Genomic DNA, 25,741 nt, shown 5'->3' on the forward strand with positions numbered 1-25,741 from the left:
AACGGCTCTGGCTGCTAATATGTATCCGGCATCAAGTTGTGCAGTATGTGAAAACATGACGAGCCCAGAGTAAGGTTTCAGCATAACCATGATCAGTCTCCCCTGTCCTTGGGGCGGCTTTTTTTTATTCCTTGCACACAAACCTTTGCTGTATTGGTTGGTTATTGGAGACGCTTGTGCTGCGTGACCAAGAAAGTATTTACTCCCTGTCTGAGAACCCAGACAGCTGGCATTCCTCAGCCAATGTGTGTACGCGTGTTTTTGTTTTTTTTCAAGACTACGCTCCAATTCACAGATAATATTGAGTAATCTTCAGCTGTGATGAGCTATGCCCTCCAAGTAAAAAGCAGAGGAAAGGACATAATGTGCATTGAACGTACCTCTCACTGCAGTTCTATGCATTGTGTATTCTACATATAGATTTAACATAACGTGTATGTGACAGCATCCAGTCCATTCAGTCTTGTTTACTGCATCTCTGTGATACTGTAATACTTTGACTTGTTCCAGTACTGTAGGATGGAGCAGGAACAATTCTGTAACATTTTCATACAGTAACCAAAACAAAAAATGGACCAGACGCTGATGTCCTTTTACACAAGGTTTGGAAATTGTCTGAATTTTTTGAGTAATTAAAAAACTAATTGGTAACTTGGAAAGGCTCTAAGAATGGACAGTGTTAAGTAAAAAGTTACGAATCTATACCACAAAAGGTTGCCTGTTAATTTAACCGGTTATGTTCTGTAAGAAATGAGTGTTAAAAGGCAGCCAGCTAAATAAATCAAGGTTAATGGGGTTGTGCAAGAATGAGTTATTTTTTTTAGCAACCCTAATCTTCCACCCCCGCACACACACTTTACCGGACCTGTATAGGGAAGGTCTCCTCCAGACCTACTGGGCTCCCTTGATCTAAACATTTGGTTTGATGTTGCCACAGCCAATTACTGGCCACATTGGTGACCGGCTCACCTTACGTCATGACAAATGGTCACATGATGCAAATGGATCTGGTCTCTGCCACAGCTAGTGATTTGGCTGCGGTAATGTCAGACCGGATATTTACTTCTAGGAAGCCCAGTGGAGTATCGCAGGCAGAGAGAAGATGGAGCAGGTAAGTAATCTTCCCTTTACAGGTTCGGTTTAGGCTACTTTCACACTTGCGTGCAGAGCGGATCCGTCTGGGGTCTGCACAGACGGATCCGCTCATATAATGCAGACGATGGGATCCGTTCAGATTGGATCCGTCTGCATTATATTTTAGAAAAAATTCTAAGTGTGAAAGTAGCTCAAACGGATTCGTCCAGACTTTACATTGAAAGTCAATGGGGGACGGATCCGTTTGAAAATTGAGCCATATTGTGTCAACTTCAAACGGATCTGTCCCCATTGACTTACATTGTAAGTCTGGATGGATCCGTTTGCCTCCGCATGGCCAGGCGGACACCCGAACGCTGCAAGCCTGATGCATTCTGAGCAGATCCGCATCCACTCAGACTGCATTAGGGCAGTACGGATGCGTTCGGGGCCGCTTGTGAGAGCCTTCAAACGGAACTCACAAGCGGAGCCCCGAACGCTAATGTGAAAGTAGCCTAAGTTGGAGGGTTTGTACAGTTTGCTCATTGCATGCTTCACATAGAAGTCTGTATAGAACGGAGTGGGAAGGGGGTGTAAAGAGAGAGCGAGACACACGTAGCCCATTGAAGTCTATGAAGAGGGGAGGGATGAGGAGGAATAAGCTGGTAGAGGGAGATGAGGACATTTTTCTCAGTTTCTTAAATTCACATGTAGTAAAATGCACCTGTGTTGTAGACGAAGACCGAGGACTGCACAGCACCTTCTGGGATTTCAATTCTCTTGAGAAAAGCAGAATAAGCAAAACCAATTGGGAGCACACTGCTATATTTATTCCGGAGCACTACATGACTTGAATTATGGGTCGAACCATAAGGGACCATCCAGATGGAACAGATCCACTGCAGATTTCTCACCATGGCAGATCTACAGCATTTTACTTTGCCAGCAAAGTCGATGAGATTGTAAGAAATGTCCATTTATGCTAAGGATACCCACCACACTGTGCAATGTGTATGGTGAAAATTGTGGCTAATCCACAGCAAAATCCACTACAAATCTGCACCAGAATTTCCACAGTGGAAATGCTGCAAAATCTGCAGTGGAAAATCCGCCACACGTGGCCATACCCTAAAAGTGTGCAAAGCTTAAATCCCAAAAGGGGCTGTGCATTATTCGATCTTCCTCTGACACACGTGCAGGGAACAGTTTGCCCTTTATTGTTGGTTAGACACGGGAGAAGATTGGAAAGGGTAGGAGTAGAAGCATTTGCATTTCGAATAATCCCTCTCTGCATCTGTAGCGTCCCATTGAGGAAGCCATACCTGAGGGGAGAGTACTAAAGGGAACAGCATCCTCCAACACTTTGGACAGGACGCTTTACTTGAAAGGATACGTCTAATGCTGTGAGCTTGCATTCTAATAATGAAGTTCCAGGGTTTTCATAAATATGTACCAGTCACAGCCAGTCAATGCATACAGTTGTGTTCAAAATAATAGCAGTGTTTAAAAAAGTGACTAAAGCTCAAAATCCTTCTAATAGCTTTTATTTCCATACACACAAATGCATTGGGAACACTACACATTCTATTCCAAATCAAAACATGAAGAAAAAATCTATCAAATTTGTGTTGTTACTCTAAAAAAAATTGAAGAAAAGTAAATATTTGACTGTTCAAAAAAAATAGCAGTGTTTGTATTCTTCTTTACAAACTCAAACATTCACTATATAAACTGAAAAATGTTTGAAGAATTTGCTTTCCTTTGAATCACTTAACTAGTATTTAGTTGTATGACCACTGTTTCTGAGAACGGCTGTAGATCTGTGTTGCATGGAGTCAACCAACTTCTGGCACCTGTGACCAGGTATTGCAACCCAGGATGATTGGACTACATTCCACAGTTCTTCTCTATTTCTTGATTTTGCCTCAAACTGCATTTTTTATGTCACCCCACAAGTTTTCTATTGGAATAAGATTCGGGGATTGGGCTGACCACTCCATAAAGTCAATCTTGTTGGTCTGGAACCAAGATGTTGCACGTTTGGGGTCGTTATCTTGTTGGAACACCCATTTCAAGGGCATTTCCTCTTCAGCATAAGCCAGCATGACCTCTTCAAGTATTCTGATGTGTTCAAACTGATCCATGATCCCTGGTATGTGATAAATAGGCCCAACAACGTAGTATGAGAAACATCCCCATATCATGATGCTTGCGCCACCATGCTTCACTGTCTTCACAGTGTACTGTGGCTTGAATTCAGTGTTTGGGGGTCGTCTGACAAACTGTCTCCAGCCACTAGACCCAAAAAGAACACTCTTTCATCAGTCCACAAAATGTCTCTTTAGACCAGTCAATGTGCTCTTTGGCAAATTTTAACCTCTTCAGCACATGTCTTTTTTTCAACAGTGGGACTTTGCTGGGGCTTCTTTCAGATAGCTTGGCTTCACATAGGTGTCTTCTAATTGTAACAGTACTCACAGGTAACTCTAGACCTTCTTTGATCTTCCTGGAGCTGATTGTTGGCTGAGTCCTTGCCATTTGGGCTATTCTTTTATCCATTCGAATGGTAGTTTTTCGCTTTCTTCCTCGTCTTTCAGGTTTTGGTTGCCATTTGAAAGCATTTGCGATCATTTTAGCTGAGCAGCCTATCATTTTCTGCACTTCTTTATATGTTTTTCCCTCTCCAATCAACTTTTTAATCAAGGTACGCTGTTCTTCTGAACAATGTCTGGAACTACCCATTTTCCTCAGAATTTCAGAGATAAATGCACTGTAACCAGCAGGTACATTTGCTGCCTTCCTTCCTTAAATAAGAGCAATAATTGCAACCTGTTTTTCACAGAATGAATGAACTCACTCATTGTACTTCACACTGCTAATATTTTGAACATCTTTAAATAAGTGATTGAATTACAGAGAATCAGCAGCATGCATGTCATGACTGTTGGGTTTCTATTACTCTACTACACCTGCTAGTAAATTATTTGCCATGTAGAAATATCATTTCTACCAAAAACAGTGATTGATCAGGTTAGGGTACTTTCACGCTTGCGTTTTTCTTTTCTGGCATAGAGTTCCGTTACAGGGGCTCTATACCGGAAAATAACTGATCAGGCATATCCCTATGCATTCTGAATAGAGAGTAATCCGTTCAGGATGCATCAGGATGTCTTCAGTTCAGTCGTTTTGACTGATCAGGCAAAAGATAAAACCGCAGCATGCTACGGTTTTATCTCCGGCAAAAAAAAACAGAAGACCTCCCATAGGAATGTATTCAGAATACCGGAAAGCCGGATCCATCCTTCCGGTCTGCGCATGCGCAGACTGAAAAAAAGGCTAAAAAATAAATAAATGCCGGATCCGTTTTGCTGGATGACACCGGAAAGACTGATCCGGCATGTCAATGCATTTTTTCGACTGATCAGGCATTTTTATGACTGATAAGGATCCTGATCAGTCTTACTAATGCCATCAGTTGGCATACGTTTTGTCTGATCCGGCAGGCAGTTCCAGCGATGGAACTGCTTGCCGGATCTCTCTGCCGCAAGTGTGAAAGTACCCTTAGTGATGTCTGACCGCTAATATTTTGAACACAACTGTACATCTGGCATCGAAAGTCCCCCCTAATGCTAATTTCTATAGTACTGTATCTAGCGGCCATTTAAAAGAAGAGTCCTTAGGCTACTTTCACACTAGCGTTGTTTGAATCCGGCGTTCAATTCCGACACCGGAACTGCCCGCCAGATCCGGAAAAACGTGTGAAAACTGATTACATTTAAATCCTGATCAGGCTTTCGATCACAATGGAAAAATGCATTGGAAAAAACGGATCCGCCATTTATGGACTTTAACTTTTTTTTCCTATTTTTCGGGTTTAACATGCAAAAACCGGATCCGTTTTGACTGAACACACGGCGCCGGATCCGGCGTTAATGCAAATCAATGGGAAAAAAGCCTGATCAGGCGTTCAGTCAAAGTGTTCAGGATTTTTGGCCGGAGGTAAAAATACTGCATGCTACGGTTTTCTGAAAAGCCTGATCAGTCAAAAAGACTGAACAGAAGACCTCCTGATGCATCCTGAGGGACGGACTCTCCATTCAGAATGCATTAGGATAAAACTGATCAGTTCTTTTCCGGATTTGAGCCCCTAGGACGGAACTCAGTGCCGGAAAAGAAAAACGCTAGTGTGAAAGTAGCCTTAGGCAGTTTTGAAATCCTCCTGGCTAAAAGAAATAGAGAGCGGCACTCCATAGTGTAAACCACACTAAGATAGGTTTATGCCCAAGGATAATGGTTATGCTCACTGGATGTAAGAAATTTCAGATGTGTAATTGAGACCAGAATCAACATCCAGTGTCCCATGTGGTGTCGAATCACGGCTGCTGCTCCCTCTGTCGGGTCCGGACCACGGAAACCACAATGAAAAGTGCACTAATCGTACTGCCTAACAGACCTAAATCATGCTTGTGAAGCAAGGGATGCAGTCTGTTGTATAGCAATAAATAATCTTCACTTCTGTCACTTAAAATCTATTGTGTATGTGAAAATAGCATGTTAGGTTTTTACACTGCAATATCATTATCCCTAGAACCAGATTCAGGAACATCTAAGGCTTTCAGAGGCTACTTTTGAGTAGTGTACCTCTTGGTGAGAGAGTTCATTGCAAACAGATATCAAGTGACCTCACAGCACATGTCGACGTTTACTAATTTAGCAAACTAACAGGTGGTCCATCTGGACCTAATTACGTCTTTTGATGATGTGCTATTAAATGTAACTAAAACTTTTATTAATTTGCCTTTAAAATCCTAAATTGATTGACACAAGACGTACATAGACATGTACGTCTTGTGTCAATCAATTTAGGATTTTAAAGGCAAATTAATAAAAGTAAAGTTTTAGTTACATTTAATAGTTCATTGCAAGGCACTTGCCTCTACAGCAATACGGAGACATTTTGCTAAATTGACAGACTTCGAGGGGCGTGTCATTGGACTGTGAGAAGCCGAATGGTCATTTCAGCAAATTGCCCATCACCTAGACTGTTCTGACCTAACTGCTAGGAGATGTTGGGAGCAGTGGTTATGTGAGGGCATGCACGCATTGCAAACAGGCTTCATATGGCCTAGGCAGACCACAACCACGAGCAGCTCCACAGTCTCATTGTCCACCATCCAGACACAGGTGGCATCTTCATTACACACCTCTGTCTCTGGCCAGACCATTTCCAGGCGCTTAGCAGAAGAACATTTGGTGTCATGGTGCCCATTATATTTCCTGCCATTGCCAGCCAGCTTCTGTCACCTTAGTTTGCAGTGGTTTCATGAAGGAAAAATCTGGACTGCTACAAAAGGGAACCATATCATCTTCAGTCCAGGTTCTATTTGGGACCTGACGACAGTAAGGTTCAAGTATGGAGGCCTTGTGGGGAGTGCATCAATCATATCTTTGCTGTGGAGCAACATATTGTCCCAATTGCTGATGTGATAACCTGGGGACAGTTGGTCATCCCTAATAATAATAAAAGGACATTAAGAGCTCAGCAATATATGCTGGACATCCTGCAACCAAAATGTGCTGTCTCTCATGGCAGCGCTTCCAACTGGCATTTTTCAGCAAGATAATGCTTGCTCACATACAGCAAGGATTTTCCAGTAATGTGTCCTACACATTATAACACTTCCTTGGCCTGCCCAGTCACCAGATTTATTGCCACTCCAGCATTTATGGGACCACAGGGACTCCAGCTTTGGCAATCTATGAATGTGCAGGATCTACAGGCCCAGCTGCAACATCTGCGGGCCAAGGTACCACAGGATACCATATGGAACTTGTATGTCCCTATGCCCGACCGAATCTCATCTTTTATCCATGCTAGAGGCGGCTCAGCACGGTCCTAGAAATTCCTTTCAATTGTACAGTTTTCCTCAATAAATGTATGATTTCACTCTAATATTTTAATCGCATGCATCATCTTTACATTCACACATAGAAAGTTTATTTTGACTCCAACAACTTGTTGGATTTTTTTCTTTTTCTTTTTTTCCAATTTGTGTGTAGATAGATGACACGAATTGCTGTGTTCCTTTAAGTCAAAATGTACCAGCTAAGAACATTTATTAAAACAAAAAATAATTTCCTGCAGTCCTTACTTAAAGGGGTTGTCGGGTTCAGAGCTGAACCTGGACATACCTCCTTTTTCACCCAGGCAGCCCCCCTGACTTGAGCATCGGAGCAGTTCAAAATAGCGCTAAATCACGCAGGGCAAAGGCATTTTTAGTTCCGGTGATGTACCGGGGCTCTCCATGGGGCTGCCAGGAAGCCCGGGGACGTCACCGGCACTGATGGGCGGGCTTTAGCGCTGCCCTAGCCAGTAAAACTGCTAGGGCAGTGCTAAAGCCCGCCCATCAGAGCCAGTGACGTCACCAAACACACTGCCGGGCAGAAGTTTCTGCCCGGCAGTGTGTTATGATAAACAAAAGAGATCGCGCAGGGAAAAGGAGAGCATCGGAGCACGAGATGCTCTTATGCTAGCCTCAGGGATGCTGCCTGGGTGAAAATACGCGTTTGTCCGGGTTCAGCTCTGAACCCGGACAACCCCTTTAATCATCTTAATTTCTTTGATGCTATTGTCACGGTCCCGCCTGTGACAGGGACTAGAAGATCAAGGAGACTGGCTGCCCATGATTGGGAGCCTCTTTGGTTTCACCCTACTGTGTAGTTGCTTGGGATGCCCACACCTCTTGTCTCAGGTGTAGCTTAAGTGGTCATTCCTTCTCCTCTATTTAGTCCAGCCTCACTCATCATGCTATGCCGTTGATAGCTCCTTGTTTGTAGAAGTTCTGATGTTGGTTCTCTCTGAGTTCCTGCTCGTCCGCATACTACTGGAAGTTAAGTTTATCTTCTTTGTTGTTTGTTGTTTTCCCCTGCCTGCTGATATTAGGCCTGAGGGGGTCTCCTATGCCTTCATCTTGGAAGGAGTAGGCCATCCGTGTCCTGACACTATTTGCAGGGCCCTGTTAGGGCTTAGGTTCCTACATTCCTACCGTCAAGGTCTGTTCATACTCCCTTTCCTTAGGTTCCAGGCCTAATACCTTTTGCCTTCCCTTCTGTGTTCAGTGTGGAGTGTATTTACCACACTGCGAACCGACAGCCATGTTGTCTGAAATTGAAATAACAACTGAAAAACATGTAAATAATTTGTCTATATATGTCCCAAGAGAGAACCTATACCCTCTCCTCCTCACAATTCTGTGGTTGGCTGTAAGACAACTGTCTGCAGCAGGAACCTCCACCAGCCCCGTCAGCAGGAGGACACAAAGGTTGTTAAAGAGATCCTTTTGGCTCACATACGCTACCCTTACTAAGGACAGCATAGTGTAGCGACAGACCCACTGATTTTAGCAGTCTGTCACTCCCATGATGGCATTCAGTAGTAGAGTATTGACCTGGTAAAAGGGGGGGGGGGGGCAGGTCCTCTGACTTTTCTCCTTCACAGTGCTGCCAAGCTTTGCAGATGTTAGCAGGTCAGTACAAATCTACTGAATGCCCTCACAGAAGTGACAGCTGAAATCAGGGCAACATATGGAAGCTGATGAGGGAAGCTTCCTAGCAGTTTACCTGCTAAAAATAGAAGAGATCTAGAAGAAATTAGCCCAAGACTGCTTGTTTCAAGAACATTCTGAAAACCACGTAGACTGACAAAAAGTGGGGGTAAAAGTATCTCCTGATCTTCTGTTCACTGGTATAATTCATTTCTGAGATTAATGTTCCTCTAATAGATTGAGCAGACACATCTTGACCTTTTTAGAAAACATTTTTAGTAGTAGTATTTTTTTTTTTCCTTAAATCTCTGTCACAAATCCCTTAACAGTTATCCTCTCTGCAATCTAGTTTTATTAAACTGTGTCAGTAGTTTAGGGACTGGATCTTTTTTTGCTTATAGACTTTATTCATCCCTTGGGTACTGTTAATTGCTCTTTATGCTGAATGTGCATGAACTAAACATAGTCACCAGCTGGTATTTGCTTTATCTTGTTTTTGCTATCTGGACTTTAAAATGAATTACATTTTTGCTGCTGGCATTGTTCCGAATTTGTAGATCTTTTACATCTAGTGAGACTACTAAGATGTTTCTTTCCAGTATGTTTGCAGATGTCCCTTTTCCATTCATTTTTTTTGGTATAGACTTCAGTAAATTATATAATATAGTTGTTGAGCGTTTGAGTTTACGCATAACTTGGCAGAACGTAAGAAACCAACATTGCTCACTGTATAAAAAGACATTTGTAGGTTGAAGCCGTGAGTTTATACAACATTGGTAGTCACTGAGTCTTCAGGGCTTTCTAATACTTTATTTCTTGATCCAGTTCTAATTAGTTCCTAATAGCTATCTGAGACTTTTCTTTTTGAAGGGCTAGTATATGTAAGTCTACTTTCACTTTGGCAGGCAAAGTAATCATCCTTGTCTTTCTTGAATGGATCCTACACAAGACTAGGAATATAGCAACCTAGTGAAGTATGGCTATGTTCACATCTGTGTTTTAGCTTCTGTTTGCGACAAATACCACATCCTATGCCGAGTCTGTTGTATGATGGATTTCAACAAAGCCTGATGGACCCTGTTGACTTATAATAGGATCTGTCAGGCTTTCATTGCTTTTAATTGCAATTATAGCGCTGCATTCGCCTCTGGGGAACATCCAATGGAGGTTGCAAAAACAGTGTATTATAACATAGTAACATAGTTTATAAGGCTGGAAAAAGACATCCATCCATCGAATTTAGCCTGTTATCTTGCAAGTGGATCCAGAAGAAACAAAAAATAAATAAAAAATCTGTAAGGTAGAAGCCAATTTTTCTCACTTTAGGGTGAAAAAATTCCTTCCCGAGCCACGTCACTGGCGATGGAGCCTATGTTCACAAGGTGGTATTTTAAGGTTATTTTATTTTATTTTTTATACAAGAGGACCAGAGATGCACTTTTTTCTATTGTTCTTGGACTAGGTAGTGGTTTGTGGTATAACACCTTGGCAGGAAATGAAAATGCAGATAGCGAAATTATTAAGGCTTCTACTAACAAGCAAAAATATTGAATCTCTTGAAGAAAAATGAAAATAAATGATGTTTTTCTAGATCCTCCCAAAACAGTTCAAGCAACCATTGTGCAAATATTTTAGTGGAAACATCTGAACAATTCTTTGGCAACTTTCCTTTTTTAGTCAAGAGGCCAAATCACTCCCTCTGCATTCTGATTGCCAACTTTTCTAATTGTGTTTTCAAAACAAGTAGGCACATGATCTCGCCCGGCCTCAACCTGTGATCCTTCTTTGTGAACTGGCATCAGCCAGGAAGTCAAGCAAGGACACAGGAGACCAATCTGCTCAGGCCCGTCCAGGCATTGTGATCATGTAGTTAAGACAATGGAGTATGGAGATCTTTATGACTATGATTATGAATGATTATTCTAAGTTATTTTTCTTTTTTAACAGAGTTTATATCTGAGATTGCTCTGAATGCCTAGAACAATGTTAGGTTATGATTGTATTTACTGTTGTATCCATCTAGTGCAATTATTTTTGCAAAGATGCATTCAGAGAATACAAGATTTTTAGATATAAATCATGTTGAGTGGCAAAAAAAAAAAATAATCTGGAATAAGGAAATGTGAAAAGTTTTATTTTATTTTTTTAACATTTGCACTATGCTCCATATATGACTGTTGGGCCTCTTTCACACGAACGATATGGATTGTGTCAGGATGCGTTCAGTGAAACTCACACCATTTCGCAAGAAAGTTCAGTCAGTTTTGTCTGCAATTGAATTCAGTGTTTCAGTTTTTTCCGCGCGGGTGCAATTAGTTTTGATGCGTTTTTCACGTGCATGAAAAAAACTGAAGGTTTACAAACTGCTTGCGCTTATTAATAAATCAGGCACATCTCATTCCAGCGCAAACTAGATCAAGACTTTGTATAGATTCTGCCTGTGGACTCCTGCTCATTCTGGGACAATCAGTCTGGTGGTCCGTCCTAGTGACCCCTGTCTGTGTATACATAAGGTACTTAGAATCCACAAAATAAAGTGAGAGGATGTTTAAAACTGGTAAATTTCAAGGTATACTAATCTTTTTTTATTGTGACTGTTCCGGATACTTCTCCAGAATGTCCTCCATTTGTCTGTGCAGGTTTATAGTTGGACATTAAAATGCTAATTAACGTACTTTCGACAATGAGATTTTCATTCTATTCTTTGCTGTTATTTTAGGTTCTTACAGCGGTTATATCCCTGTTTGTATTTGAAATAACCTTGAACGTTCCTCTGGCTATATGGTAAGAAAACTGTATCTGTTGTGTACATTTTATAGTGGGTCTAAGAAATTGGCAATTATATTTCTGATTGTATAAGGAGGGAACCTCCAGACATTGCCAGGACCTTCTAGAGAACCCTTCACACTGGAATAATCAAGCGCCTCCTGCTAATGCAGAGAATGGAGACCAATATTCATAGCTTAAAAGGGTTTTCCAGGATTACTATGGTTTTTAACAGCATCCAGCACGTATAGGGGTCATCAAACGGTCCCTTCACCCAATGTGCATCAGGTCACCAGAGCAACAATCTGGAAATGTATCCAAAGTAAACAGGCTACAGCATTGTAGGGGTTAAAAGAAAACTCCAATCCGTTTATTCAAAAAGGTACATCCATTACAGCATTGCAGTAATTGAACTCGACAAAATCACCTTTGTCGAGTTCACTTGACAGAGGTGGTTTTTACTGCCAAATCGTTGCATTGCTGTAACGGATGTACCTTTTTGAATAAACGACTTGGCGTTTTCTATTTCTCTCCCCCCCCCCTCCCAATTTGGACTGTTTTTCACCATGAAAAGAATCTCTCTGTTTTGTTTCCATCCTGTATGTAGCACTTCCTGTTGCTGCATCCAACCAAACCCATGATGCACTTCTTCTTTCTCTGCCACAGCTCTAGCTCTGCCCCTAATAATGCCAAGCTAGTTTATAGCTCCTCCCACCCAGCTAGTTACACAGACACTCCCCTATCACCACCCCTATATAGGAAATAAGAAAGAGCTGCATGGACAGCCCAAACCAGAAGGGCTATAAGAAAAGGTAAAAAAATACATTACAAAATTACAGCTACCTTCATAAATGATAATTTTAAATGATGATGATGCCAACTGGAAAACCAGTTTAAAATTTGTTTTTAAGCTTGCAGTAATCTACGTGTAAGCTGCCCCATTCAAATGAATGGAACTTATTTTCAGTCGCGGATTTTCTGCCACGTGTGAAGGTGCCCTAAGCAGTGTCCCAACTTATTCAGCCTGCTGGACCAAATAATTCTGTCCGTAATAATGGGGGACTTGTGTCAGCAGTGACGTACCATTTATTGACACTTAGTCATTTTATCTTGAAAGCATTTCTCATAGTTGCTTTCATTCCTCTAAAGGCTGCCTTTTGTATACTCCTTGTCAGTAATGTCTCTGAGATGGAAGACAGACAACTTGTCCGCTGTACTTGGCAGTCTACACAATTCTTTAATTTCAGAGAGTTGTTTGGAAGTGTCAGAAAGGAGCTTTGTTTTCATGTCAGGAAGTTAATTACAACCCAATACTGGCACACGCTAAGATGACACTTTGTTTTTCCCTCTTGACTTCATAAAGATTCCTTTAGTTGGTGATGACGTGTGACTGATGTACTTTTCTTCTCCCTCCGTGTAACAGAATTGCCACAAATCATCTCGCATATCCTAGTCAATGTGAAAAAGTCTATTAGATTAAAACCAAAACAAAAAAAGCACTAAAACCAAAAGAATTGAGATGAAGACAAATATCGGGTTCCAGTACCATCAAATAGATTGGTAACTTATTTAGGAACAAGCATTGTGGTGCTGTTAGAATAGAGCAGACAGCCCCGATAATAAAATGTTCTCTTTCTAGAAACAACACTACAACCACAGACAAAAATAGTCACAGATTTGACCTAAAATAACAAAGCCCAAAGCATACAGCAAATTGAGAGCAGACCTCACCCGCTGGAAATGTGAGACCTAAAGTGTGCCTCCAGTTATAGCACTAGAAAGCGTCCCTATGCACAAACCTGAAGAGACGGGCAGGCATACTCAGCCGCTAGGTCTGACACTTGATAGGACCGGTGCCGAGGCATCCGTCTGATGCCCAGTGAGTATTGCGCATGTGTCCTATTAACGCTTAGCAGTTTTATGGTGCTAGGTTCTAGCTGCTCCAGCACATGCCAATGAGTCCCCATGGTCACGAGCTCGCAGCTCTCCCACCCACCTGCCTCTGATTGACAGTTTTTTTCCCCCGATATAAATCAGCAGCAGGTTGGCGGGTACAGCCAGGGGCTCATGAATATTTGGGATTCATTATTTTGCACTGTTGCACTGGGTCAATTAAAGAAAATGACCCATAATTTTTTTCTTGCTGAAGGCACAGCTTATTTTTTGCGTGGCAAGTTGTATATATTTTTTTTTAATGCACCAATTTATTTACCATATCTTATGTTGAAAACAGAAAAAAATTATTTGTGGGATGGAATTAAAAAAAAGAAAGACACAATTCAAAGTTTTTATGGGGGGGTTTGACATTATGACGATCACGATGTGCTACAAATATGATGTCTTTATTCTGCAGTTCAGTATGATTACTAAATTTTCTTTGTATCACCATTTTCACCCAGAACTCTATAGAGCGGTATGATGGCTTATTTTTGTGGGCCAAACTGTAATTTTTACTGGTACCATTTTTTTGGAGATATGTGTGCTTTTTTTTAAAACTTTTTATTTAGTTTTTTGGGGGCAGATCAAAAAATGGTACAATTTTTATTTATTTTTTTACAACGTTCATCGCGCAGAAGAAATATTTTTTATAGTTCGGACCTTTTTGGACGTGATGATACCTGTTATGTTGTTTTATTTATATGTAAAATTGGGGAAAAGAGGGTGATTTTCAATTTAATATATTTTTGTGTTTTTTATCATTTGAATCTTTTTTTTTTTTTACATTTTTCATTTTTTACTGTCATTTTTAGGTCACTTAGGGGACTTGTACGTGGGCATACATGGGTCTGTTTGTGCCATGTACAAAAAAAGGAACACAAATGAATAGCATTGAGAAACTGCAGTGCCTTAAGTGCCAGTGTTAGGAAATCAAGAATGAGCGGAGGTCTGCTATACAATCCTCATGACTGGAGTTCATGGGAGTTGTAAGGACTTTCCCGTACTTGAAAAGGATATACAATTCTGCTACATAAACTACATGCAAAAGCTGCACCAACAATGCAAAATGTGAACACAGTCTAGTGCTAAAAAATGACTTCATTGACCAGTGGGTGAGGTGGCAGCAGTAAGGCTTTGTCCAAAGAATGGGTGATTTAAAGGACTGCTTTCAGATAGAAAAAGGTTTAGTTTTGGAAGAATCTTGAAGAAGGTTGTCTTGAGAGTTATGTGACATACATTTCTTTGATGGCAGCCAAACTGTTAAATCTTCCATATGTGGCACGGCCAGTGTAGGTTAAAGCCGGTGGATCAATTTAAAAATGTTCATCTTGTATTCTGCGGACCCCATTAGTCTGATGTGTTTTCTCGCTTGTCATGGAGCAGTACAATCCTGCTGCTCTGATCTGCTCCAATCTACATGACTTGTAACTTGGCATGTTTCCCAGGCATGAAGCTCAATGAAGGAAGGAAAACGTTACAAAGGTCACACATAGTATGTAGAGCTCTTGAACTGCAAAGTATGTTGAGCTCTTGAACGGCAAAGCTGATTTTTTTCAGCTTTTCACACATTATTTAGTTTCTTAGCTTGAATTTGCAGCAAATACACTAGAATTATTGTTCAAAGATGAATATTTATTTCAATATCTCTTTTTAAAATAACTTTATAGTGGTCAGAACTACATTGTTCAAATATGAAGTGCAGTTCTCTTAAAGGGGTTTTCTCATCTAAGACAATGGGGGCACTTCGCTATGAAATGCCCCAATTCTCGGAAAGGAGTCGGCCAAAGTGGTGGCTGGAGGACTCCAGTCTGGCCACCACCAAGCGCCTTCTCCATAGAAGTGAATAGTAGCGCACCGCGCATGACCGGCCACCACTCCCATTCACTTCTAGGGGCCTGACGGAAATAGCCGAGCTAGTGGCAGCCCCATATAAATGAATGGAGGGTGGCTGCGCATGTGCAGTGTGCCCTCCACCACTATCGGGGCTCTGTTTTGAGGAGATGGATGGGGGAGATGGATACAGATCCCAGCAGTGGGACCTGCACCTGTCAGACAATGGTGACATATCCTAGCGTTATGCCCCCATTGTCTCAGATGAGACAACCCTTTTAAAGTCTGACTGCCCACCTGCAGAGACCACTCGTGGGAGCTTAGGGGCTTTCTGCATACTGACTATACATTGAACTCCGTAATCAAACTGTATTCAGTAACCTCCCCCTAAGAGTATATCCAAACGGTGTGGATTTTTGTCCAGAAAAACCACAGCGTAATGCAATACCAGCTAAGTAGTAAAGATTTTCAAAATCTCATGTAAGCAGTGTGGAAGTTGACCTTCGGTGCAGACGTTTACACCATGTCAGTTGTCCATAGCTGCATCCTCTTCTGTGCAGGAGCTGGCCCAATTCAGCTACTGTCCAGTACCTGCCCAGAAAAGGATACTTATGAGTAAACCATGCTAGTGCCTCCATATACTGGGCTGGCGCTGAGGAGCGCTGTTTACATAGTCTTTGGTCAGCCAGTGGGAGACTTTTTAACAGCAGATCAGGTGAGCTAAAAAGTAAGGTTAATAATATAAATAAGATTTCAAGATCTTCAGTTTTATTCAAATTAGCTCAAGAACGGTCATAGACCCTACAGGGAAATTTCCTAGTCAGCCGATGACTAAGGGGCCACTAGAGTCTTCCTTAGGCTGCCAGGTATGTAACAATCTGACGCTTTCAACATATATGACACACACACAGTCCAGTCACCTTATTATGGACAGCAGCTAGACAGGCTAGGAGTGACTCAATAAGGTCCTGGTAGGTTGTCACAAGTATCTGGAGCCATTCTGACTGCAGAGCATCCCACAGTTGCTGGAGGATGTGTGGAGGAGGATCCACAGAGCAAACATGATGATCTAGGTGGTCCCAGAGAGGATCCATTGGGTTCAAGTCTGTGGAAATAGGGTGCCAAGAAGTCTTGGTCATGCTATGTGACATGTCACATTGTCTTACTGTAAGATCCCATGTGCCCCAGGGAAGAAGGATGGATTTTTGCCAAAATCTGTTTCCCTAGACCATAATGCTGCCCTCACCAGCTTGTGTTCTTCCAACAATGGTTACAGGGTGTTTGTTCTGATGTTTCTAGTCTGTTACGTCAATGTCCATCAGCTCAATGAAGCAGAAAATGTTACTCATCAGAGAAGGCAAACCTTTTCCAATCATCGCAGGTCCAATTCTGATACTGCTGCGAAAATTGAAGCCCTTTCTGCCAATGCAGCTTCATTAGCAGAGATGCAGTGACTATCTGTCTTCTTTGGAGCCCCATATTGAGTAGGGTTTGCTGAACTGTTTAAGACGCACATCTAGTTGTCCCCTGGTTCATCTTGACTGTGAGCTGCTCCACTGTAGTGTGTAGTTTTGCCCTCGCACACCTTCGTAGCCGACATTCACCCCTGACATCAGTGGCACATGGTGCTCCACAGTTTCCATGTCATTTTTTGGCAATGGTGCCATTTGTCCAATGACGATACACTTTCACCACAGCAGCACGTGAACAGTTCACAAACTGTGCTGTCTCTGAAATACTGCCACCCTTGGCCTGCAAGCTAATAGTCTTTTTATCCATGACGGCAACGAGGGATATCTGTGCAGGCAGCCTATCGCACACCTTATATACCAACCAAGCCACCTAACAACTTTCTTCATGAGCTGTGCGCTGCTGATGCTGTGTATGTGTGTGTATCCCAATTTCGGGTAAAAGAAAATGCACAACTGGCCCAACAGAAACTTTTAGGCCTTGGATGGCACATGGTATAATGTATTTACACTGTTTACTTCCGCCGGCTAGATCGGGATGTTGGGGCCGGGGCCGGCGCATGCGCAATAAAAGCTTGGATGCCGATGCTGTGCGCAGGCGCGGTGATTCGGATACATGGCACAGGCGTGGGATTTCACACTGGAGGGAGGAGGTAATCAGAAGAACCTAGGGCGGGCCAGAGTGGTGAAAGGGGAGGGGTTTCAGATGAATAGCGACGAGGGGCCTGGGCACCGGCCGCTTGAATGCCGCCCCTGGGCACCTTCAGACCTAATTTGCATAATGAATAAAAGTGTTTTTTGAAGAAAATATGCGATGAAAAGCTAATCAGTAAGTAGCCTTCCAATATGGGGACTATAATGCTAATAATGGTGATAGTGTTCTATAACGGTCAGTATAGGTGAAAGACTCCCTTTAAGGGAGCAAATTTGAAGTCTCTTGTGAAGCTGATGAAGAGTTCCAGTTAGGCAGCCAAGAGGTTTTTTTTTCAGTGGTGATGTCATATGTGAAGAACTTACAGATTAAAAGGTGGAGCAACCTTGGTTGGATATTTTGAATACTAATAACCCAAAAAAGGGTCTGTTGTCCATTTTGTACAAAATCATTTGCAGCATGGATGGGAAAACTCCAAAACTTTTAACCCCAAGTTAGCGATAAAATCAGGCGCTGTAGCTCCGTGTCCGCAGCTTCCGGAGGTAGCTGAGGGCTCGGGGCAGTGATCAGAGACCGTGACAAGCGATCTCTGATCACGTGATCGCCCTGATGCACTTTATCGCGGCGATCACAGAAAATGCCGGCAGCAGAGCTGCCCGCACTAAACTTTCCCTGGGAGAAAGTCTCCAGTGCAGCGATCGGGTCCCCCAGCGCTTCTGGCCCTAAGCTGGGTCCCGATCCTCACCCCCCCCCCTTACCCTCAAGATAGATGGCGGCGGTGACTCGGCACATGCGCAGACTGAAAGCCGGCCGCTGCCGCTCGCCGCTGCTCTCAGTAGGGTCTCTCTCAGGAGAGGGGAGAGGAGTTCAAATTATGCCCCGATCGTGTCCCCCAGCACCCCGATCGGGGCAATATGGCCCCCAGATGTGTTTAAATAAAGTTTTTAGGATGCCCCCCACATCTAAATAAAATAAAAAAAGTTAAAACATTTTGTAAATGCAGCCAAAATAAAGATGTGGAAATATATTTCTGATAAAAATATTGAATAGTATTTATGTATGTATGTGAAATATTGCAGTTGAAAATAGGAAAATGTGCCAATTTTTACAAATTTTCATAAATTTTCACTTTTTTAATAAAGATACGCATATTTTATCAGTAGAATTTTACCACCTAAGGCCTATTTCACACTTGCGTTGTCCGGATCCGGCGTGTACTCCACTTACCGGAATTACATGCCGGATCCGGAAAAACGCAAGTGAACTGAAAGCATTTGAAGACGGATCAAAATGCTTTCAGTGTTACTATGGCAACCAGGACGCTATTAAAGTCCTGGTTGCCATAGTAGTAGTGGGGAGCAGGGGAGCGGTATACTTACCGTCCGTGCGGCTCCCGGTGCACTCCTGAATGACGTCAGAGCGCACCATGCGCATGGATGACGTTTGGGGCGCCCTGACGTCACTCTGGAGCGCCCCGGGAGCCGCACGGACGGTAAGTATACTGCTCCCCCGCTCCCCACTACACTTTACCATGGCTGCCAGGACTTTAGTGTCCCGGCAGCCATGGTAACCATTGAGAAAAAGCTAAACGTCGGATCCGGCAATGCGCCGAAACAACGTTTAGCTTAAGGCCGGATCCGGATCAATGGGCATTAGTTCCAGATTCCGGCCTTGCGGCAAGTGTTCAGGATTTTTGGCCGGAGCAAAAAGCGCAGCATGCTGCGGTATTTTCGCCGGCCAAAAAACGTTCCGGTCCGGAACTGAAGACATCCTGATGCATCCTGAACGGATTTCTCTTCATTCAGAATGCATTAGGATAAAACTGATCAGGATTCTTCCGGCATAGAGCCCCGACGACGGAACTCTATGCCGGAAGAAAAGAACGCAGGTGTGAAAGAGCCCTAAGTAAAGTACAATATGTGACGAGAAAACAATGTCAGAATTACTTTGATGTGCAAAACCGTTACAAAGTTATTCTAAGCTAAAATGACACATGTCAGATTTCCAAAATTTGGCTTGGTCATTAAGGCCCAAACAGGCTTGGTCACTAAGGGTTAAAGGCCTTTTCAAGATTAAAATGGTTAAAACCAATTTCATAGACCTGACATGGAGCTGTTCCAGAATGCACCGCTATTGGACTAATGTTGTATAGAGTTTGTGTTTAAAGGGCCATGTGATCCTATTGTATCAGATATGCAAAAATTGTCTAAAAGGGGTAAATGACAATTATTTACTTACACTCAAGGGATTAAATCTCCCCAGTCTCCTCAATAATCGCTTTGCTAGATTTATTTTAAGCTGGCAGCTCAGGGAGCGTGTACTTTTCAGATGCATGTCCTTCCTAATGACAGCTGAGTGATGGAACTGAGCTTGTCCATCCATGTCGGTGAGATGGACACAGAAATTAGACAGCAGGTGGTGCTTTACTGATAGTTCAATGACCAACTCGGTGGCTATACTAAATTTCTAACTACATGCAATTTCGAAAGTATTCAGATCCAGGTGCTGGCTTGAAAACTGTAGAATATTTTTTAAAGGACAACCCCTTTAAAATAAAATAAAACGCATATGTAACTATTATTCGAGGCCATCTGCGCAAGTTGTTTATTGGCAGAATGTCCCCCATTGACCTTGGATTATGGATTACCGTTTCGTATTGGTCTTCAGAAGAGAACCCAAACACTTTACAAGAACCCTCATGATGATTAGTTTTATGTAAATGGCATTGAAGCATGAGAAATTAAAATGTACAAGAGGTTCACATGCTGTGAAGGGCTGAGTGCCCAGACACTACTCTCTCTCCAAATTACATCTACAATTATTTAATGGTAAGGCGCTTTATTCTTTCATAGGTAAAGTAAGATTTAATTCCAACATTGCTTTCATTTTGGTTTTACTTGTTATTTTTATATACAAAACAGGGAGACTGGCCATGTTCTAGCTGACCAACATGAAGGGTATAAGTACAAACAAAAAGTCCATAAAATACTGTACATTTAGATAGATCATTAAACCTGCATAGTCATTATTCTTCATGGTATGCACAGTGCCTATTATGCAGTTAAAGCCACAACACCAGGGCACTAGTGTGACATTGGTTACCATAGTGTGTATTTGTAGCTTTCCTCTGGTGTCCCATTTTCTGAGTACTCGCCAGACATGGGGAGATACACAAACTGTGTTACAACACCTTCTTATAGATTGTATCCCAAAATGTACATAACAAAATAATACTTTACTACAATGTACTCTATTTTTCCCCTTTTTTTCCGATAATATATTTATGGTAAAGTGGCCACTTCCAAAGCAACACTTAGGGTCTATTCACACGTCCGCAATTTCGTTCCGCATTTTGCAGAACGGAATTGCGGACCCTTTCATTTTTATGGGACACAGAATTGTGGACCTGCACTTCCGGGTCCGCAATTCCGTTCCCAAAAAAAATAGAACATGTCCTATTCTTGTCCGCAATTGCAGACAAGAATAGGCATATTCTATTAGTGCCGGCAAAATGTGGAGCGCACATTGCCGCTGTCTGTGTTTTGTGGATCCGCAAAACACGTTGCGGACGTGTGAATGGACCCTTACCGAGTCCCCAGTGTTTTAGAGGATTGCAAGAGTGTTCATGTGTGTATTTCATGTGCAAGTTTATGGGCAGCACGTGACAACTACTGGTCAGGAACATCACAGACAGCTGAACTCCTGTGTGGATCTATTGGGGGATCACATTAAACTTTTGTCTAGATAAGATGTTGAATGAGTAATCCAATGTGTACCCGCTAGGGTTCTTTCTATACTGTAATGATAGAAAAAAAATTATCTTTACTTACCTGTTAAAGTCTGTGGAGATGTTTCCTATTTATGATGGTCAGTTGTTTGAGAGATTAAGGGCTCTTTCACACTTGCGTTGTCCGGATCCGTCGTGTACTCCATTTGCCGGAATTACACGCCGGATCCGGAAAAACGCAAGTGAACTGAAAGCATTTGAAGATGGATCAGTCTTCAAAATACGTTCAGTGTTACTATGGCATCCAGGACGCTATTAAAGTCATAGTAGTAGTGGGGAGCGGGGGAGCAGTATACTTACCGTCCGTGCGGCTCCCGGGGCGCTCCAGAATGACGTCATAGCGCCCCATGCGCATGGATGACGTGTCCATGTGATCACGTCATCCATGTGCGCGGGGCGCCCTGACGTCACTCTGGAGCGCCCCGGGAGCCGCACGGACGGTAAGTATACTGCTCCCCACTACACTTTACCATGGCAAACAGGACTTTAGCGTCCTGGCAGCCATGGTAACCATTCAGAAAAAGCTAAACGTTGGATCCAGTAATGCGCCGAAACGACGTTTGCCTTTCAATGGGCATTAATTCCGGATCCGGCCTTAAGGCAAGTGTTCAGGATTTTTGGCCGGAGCAAAAAGCGCAGCATGCTGCGGTATTTTCTTCGGCCAAAAAACGTTCCGGTCCGGAACTGAAGACATTCTGATGCATCCTGAACGGATTTCTCTCCATTCAGAATGCATGGGGATAATCCTGATCAGGATTCTTCCAGCATAGAGCCCCGACGACGGAACTCTATGCCGGAACAGAAGAACGCAAGTGTGAAAGAGCCCTAACAAATGCTTTATATATATATATATATATATATATTTGAAAGTGTCAGTAGTTCAATGGTGATGTACATCTAAGAGGGGTTACTCATAATGTAAAAACACAAATACAATAACCATGAAACTATTAACAAACTGATACAGTGTGGAGAGGACCCTGCCTGCAAGAGCTTACAATCTACAGGGGGAAGGGGAAGCTGAGGGTAAAAGCTGCTCATCTGCCTGTGCAGTGGTAGCATACTTATTTCAGGTGGTAGGCTTTCTAGGTTGCTTTTGAAGGTTTGGATATTGGGGGAGAGTCTGTGCTGGTGTAGTGAGCTTCATAGAAGTGGAGATGGACGTGAGTAATCTTGTAGACGATTGTGTGAGCAACAGACAAGAGGAGAACAAAGAAGAGCATTACAGTATATGGAAAGCAGGTCATAGATGTAAGCGGGGGACAGATTTTGGATGGCCTTATATGTAGTTGTTAGTATTTTGAACTCCATTTGCTGGGTATTGCGGAGCCAGTAAATTGATTTGGTACAGGAGAAATTAGGGGAGAGTTGGATTAACCAGACAGCAAAGTTAAGGATAGATTGGAGGGGTGCAAGAGTGTTAGATAGGAGGCCAAAGAGGATGAGGTGGTAAATGACGAGGGCATGCGCTAGCATTTTAGCTGTCTCTGGTAAGGAAGGAGCGAATAGAAGCGATTTTCTTGAGTCAAAAGAGGCAGGTGGTTCAAGGGTTTGGATGTGTGACTTGAAGGACACAGCAGAGTCAAATGTTATGTCCAGACAGTGGACCATGTGAAACTGGAGAGAGCATGGTTCTGGGGACTGAGTGACCAGGGGAAAAGATAAATTCTGTTTTCTCCATGTTGAATTTTAAGAAGCAGGAGGAGAAGAATGAAGATATAGCTGATAGACACGCCTTGATTCTAGATAGAAGGGAAGTGACATCTGGGCCAGAGAGAGAGATTTGCGTGTCATCCGCATACAGTTGTTATTGGAAGCCATGAGACTCTATGAGCTGTCACAGGCTGAATTTATAAATGGAGAAAGGTAGGTGACCCAGGACAGGGCCTAGAGAGACACCAGCAGAGAGAGGGCATGATAAGGAGGTGGTGTATGAATGGGAAATGCTGAAGGTTCTGTTGGTGAGGTATGAGAAGATCCAGGAGAGGGCCAGTTCTCTGAAGGGGATGTTTTATTTAATTTTTTGTTTTCTTTCACAGTTTCCTGACGTGTGTTCTTGGCGAGGCTCTTCTTGTGTATACAGAGAAGATGGGTGGATGAAAAGATAGTCATGTACATTTTTTTGTCAGAATTGGATTTTCCATGATGCCATCAAGCAAGCCAGAACTTTTATTGATTATCTGATGATGGTCTCACAACATGTTCTTATGCACTATTTACTGTGTTCAAGGGATGTTAGATGCAGCTGACTATTGCAAGAAAAAGAATTAGAGGGAGAATATACATGACTACAACTGTGCAAAATTATTATGCAAGTGACATATTAATACGATTTCTGTAAAATTAGCATTTGTTTTTTTATTTCTCATCTTTTTAGATGTCTGCTATCAATCTTAGACAGGTTTGTTAATTAGATTGCCAGGTGATCTTGTTTAAAGGAAAAGTTATTTAAAGAGCGTGTTCCACATTATTAAATAAGTCTTAGTTCTCATGTAATATGGGGAGCAAGAATGACCATGCTGAATGTTGAGTGAAATAGTACAGTGTTTTACAAAGGCATGAAAACAACTGATAAACTATCTCACAAAAGTTAGTACACCTCTCACATTTTTGTAAATATTTAATATCTTTTCATGGGACAACACTGAAGAAATTACACAGTGTACACAGAAATTAACAGTGTAAATTTGCTGTGCCCTCAAAATAACTCAACACACAGCCATTAATATCATAAAGCTGCTGGTGTCTCCAAAATGTCACAAACCTATTGATGAAGGATCCTCCGCAGGCCACCCCTAAACAAAGCTCGCAGAGAAGCGTTTGCAGTGGGCTCAGAAATGCAATTTTCAAATGGTTATATTCTCCAATAAATGTCGTATGATCTTGATGGATGGAGTTCTTGATGGGCTAGTGAATTGCCACCCTGTTCCTACAGGACTGCAACGTCAGCAATGGAGTGGCGGAGTGATGATTTGGGCTGGAATTTGCCAAGTGAAACGGTAGGGTCCCAGAGTGTGTCAAAATGAATTTTGGGTGATATATTAAGTTCCTAATTTAGCATGTTGCCATGGCATAAAAAGAAAAATTGTGCCTTCCAAAAATAAATTTCATGCATTATCTCATGCTGCCCAAAACACAATGGGCTCCTTGGTGGCTATGGTGCATGGTTTGGCCACCATCATCTCATGACCTCAATCCTACTGAGAACCTGTGGAACATCCTTAAAAAGAAGATCTATGAGAAGTGTCCGTCAATATAAAATCATGGAAAATAATGCATTAAACACAATAGATGCAAACATCATATGGACTAAGCCCTTACTCACTAATATGAGGAAATCTGAGACTCTCAGCCAATATATTTTAATAAAAACACATCTGTGCCGGCCTACCCGTGCCAAGGTGGTCTCTGTCAGACAGGTCCTACTCTAAACCTACCTATGCCGTATGGGCATCTACATTCAGGAGAGCAGAACCTGCACATATATACCTCAGAACAGCAGATCCAAGAGGCAGTACTGCCATCCTCTAAAGAAGTACAAGCGGAAGCTATACATGGACTTAAAGAGAACCTGTCACCGGGGTTTTGTGTATAGAGCTGAGGACATGGGTTGCTAGATGGCTGCTAGCACATCCGCAATACCCAGTCCCCTAGCTCTGTGTGCTTTTATTGTGTAAAAAAACTGATTTGATACATATGCAAATAAACTTGAGATGAGTCCTGTCCCTGACTCATCTCACATACAGGACTCATCTCAGGTTCATTTGCATATGCATCAAATTGTTTTCTTTACACAATAAAAGCACACAGAGCTATGGGGACTGGGTATTGCGGATGTGCTAGCGGCCATCTAGCAACCCATGTCCTCAGCTCTATACACAAAATCCCGGTGACTGGTTCCCTTTAAACGTTAAGTGGAAAACGGAGTTGATCAATTCATCACAAGATGCGCTCATATATCCATAAGGGAATAGAAAATTTTAATTTAAATTGTGTTTATTTCTTGTTAAATTATCTGTACATGCAGAAAATAACAGATTTCTGGTGGAAAAGATACGCATGTCAGTATTGTTTTCAAAAAACAAAATTCTGCAGAATATATTTTCTGTTATTTTCCACTTGTAATAACATCCACATTGCAATATCACTGTTGAGTAAAAAAAAAAAAATCCTTGCACAAAACAAAACTGCATGTGTATAATTGGAACATGGTGTAGTACCTAATGTCCATAGCACACTGCTGTATAGATGTGAGGATGTATGTGCAACAAAAAAGTTATGGCTGCCTAATTTCTTTCTTTACCTAATACCGTTTTACCATAATGACATTTAACTACTGTGATCCTAGCACCTGTGATTTGGACATCCAACAGAGACAAGGTGACGAGCATAATCAGTTATTTCCTGTGTATGTAACATTTTGCCATACGTATCAGTAAGATTTTAATTTCTTACTCAACTTTTATTATGAGTTAAATGAGGGGAAAAACTGGTAAACAGCGTAAATAATAAAATGGTGCAAACACTATAAATAATGTTTTCACTGTATTGTATGGGTTATTATGATTACAGGGATACCAAATAATGTTTTGTGATATTTAATAGTATCTTACAAAATGTATTTATTGTAATGGTTTTTGGCTTTTTTTTTGTAACATTTAAAAAAAATGAACTTTTACCA

The 25,741-nt window shown here is 42.0% G+C and overlaps 1 protein-coding gene across 2 annotated transcripts in view; it reads left to right on the top strand.

Moving 5' to 3' along the window:
* The window catches only part of TMEM241 (transmembrane protein 241), a 126,548-nt gene extending 103,142 nt beyond the window's left edge, over positions 1–23,406 (top strand). For both annotated transcript variants that reach the window (XM_044293626.1, XM_044293627.1), the window contains exons 14-15: positions 11,338–11,402; positions 23,100–23,406. In XM_044293626.1, the coding sequence (XP_044149561.1) occupies positions 11,338–11,402; positions 23,100–23,160 (126 nt within the window). In that variant the 3' untranslated portion in view covers positions 23,161–23,406. The remainder of the gene's footprint in view (positions 1–11,337; positions 11,403–23,099) is intronic.
* The last annotated feature ends 2,335 nt before the right edge of the window (positions 23,407–25,741 follow it).

Source organism: Bufo gargarizans, chromosome 5, assembly GCF_014858855.1.
Source record: "Bufo gargarizans isolate SCDJY-AF-19 chromosome 5, ASM1485885v1, whole genome shotgun sequence".
In the NCBI taxonomy this organism is placed as follows: domain Eukaryota; kingdom Metazoa; phylum Chordata; class Amphibia; order Anura; family Bufonidae; genus Bufo; species Bufo gargarizans.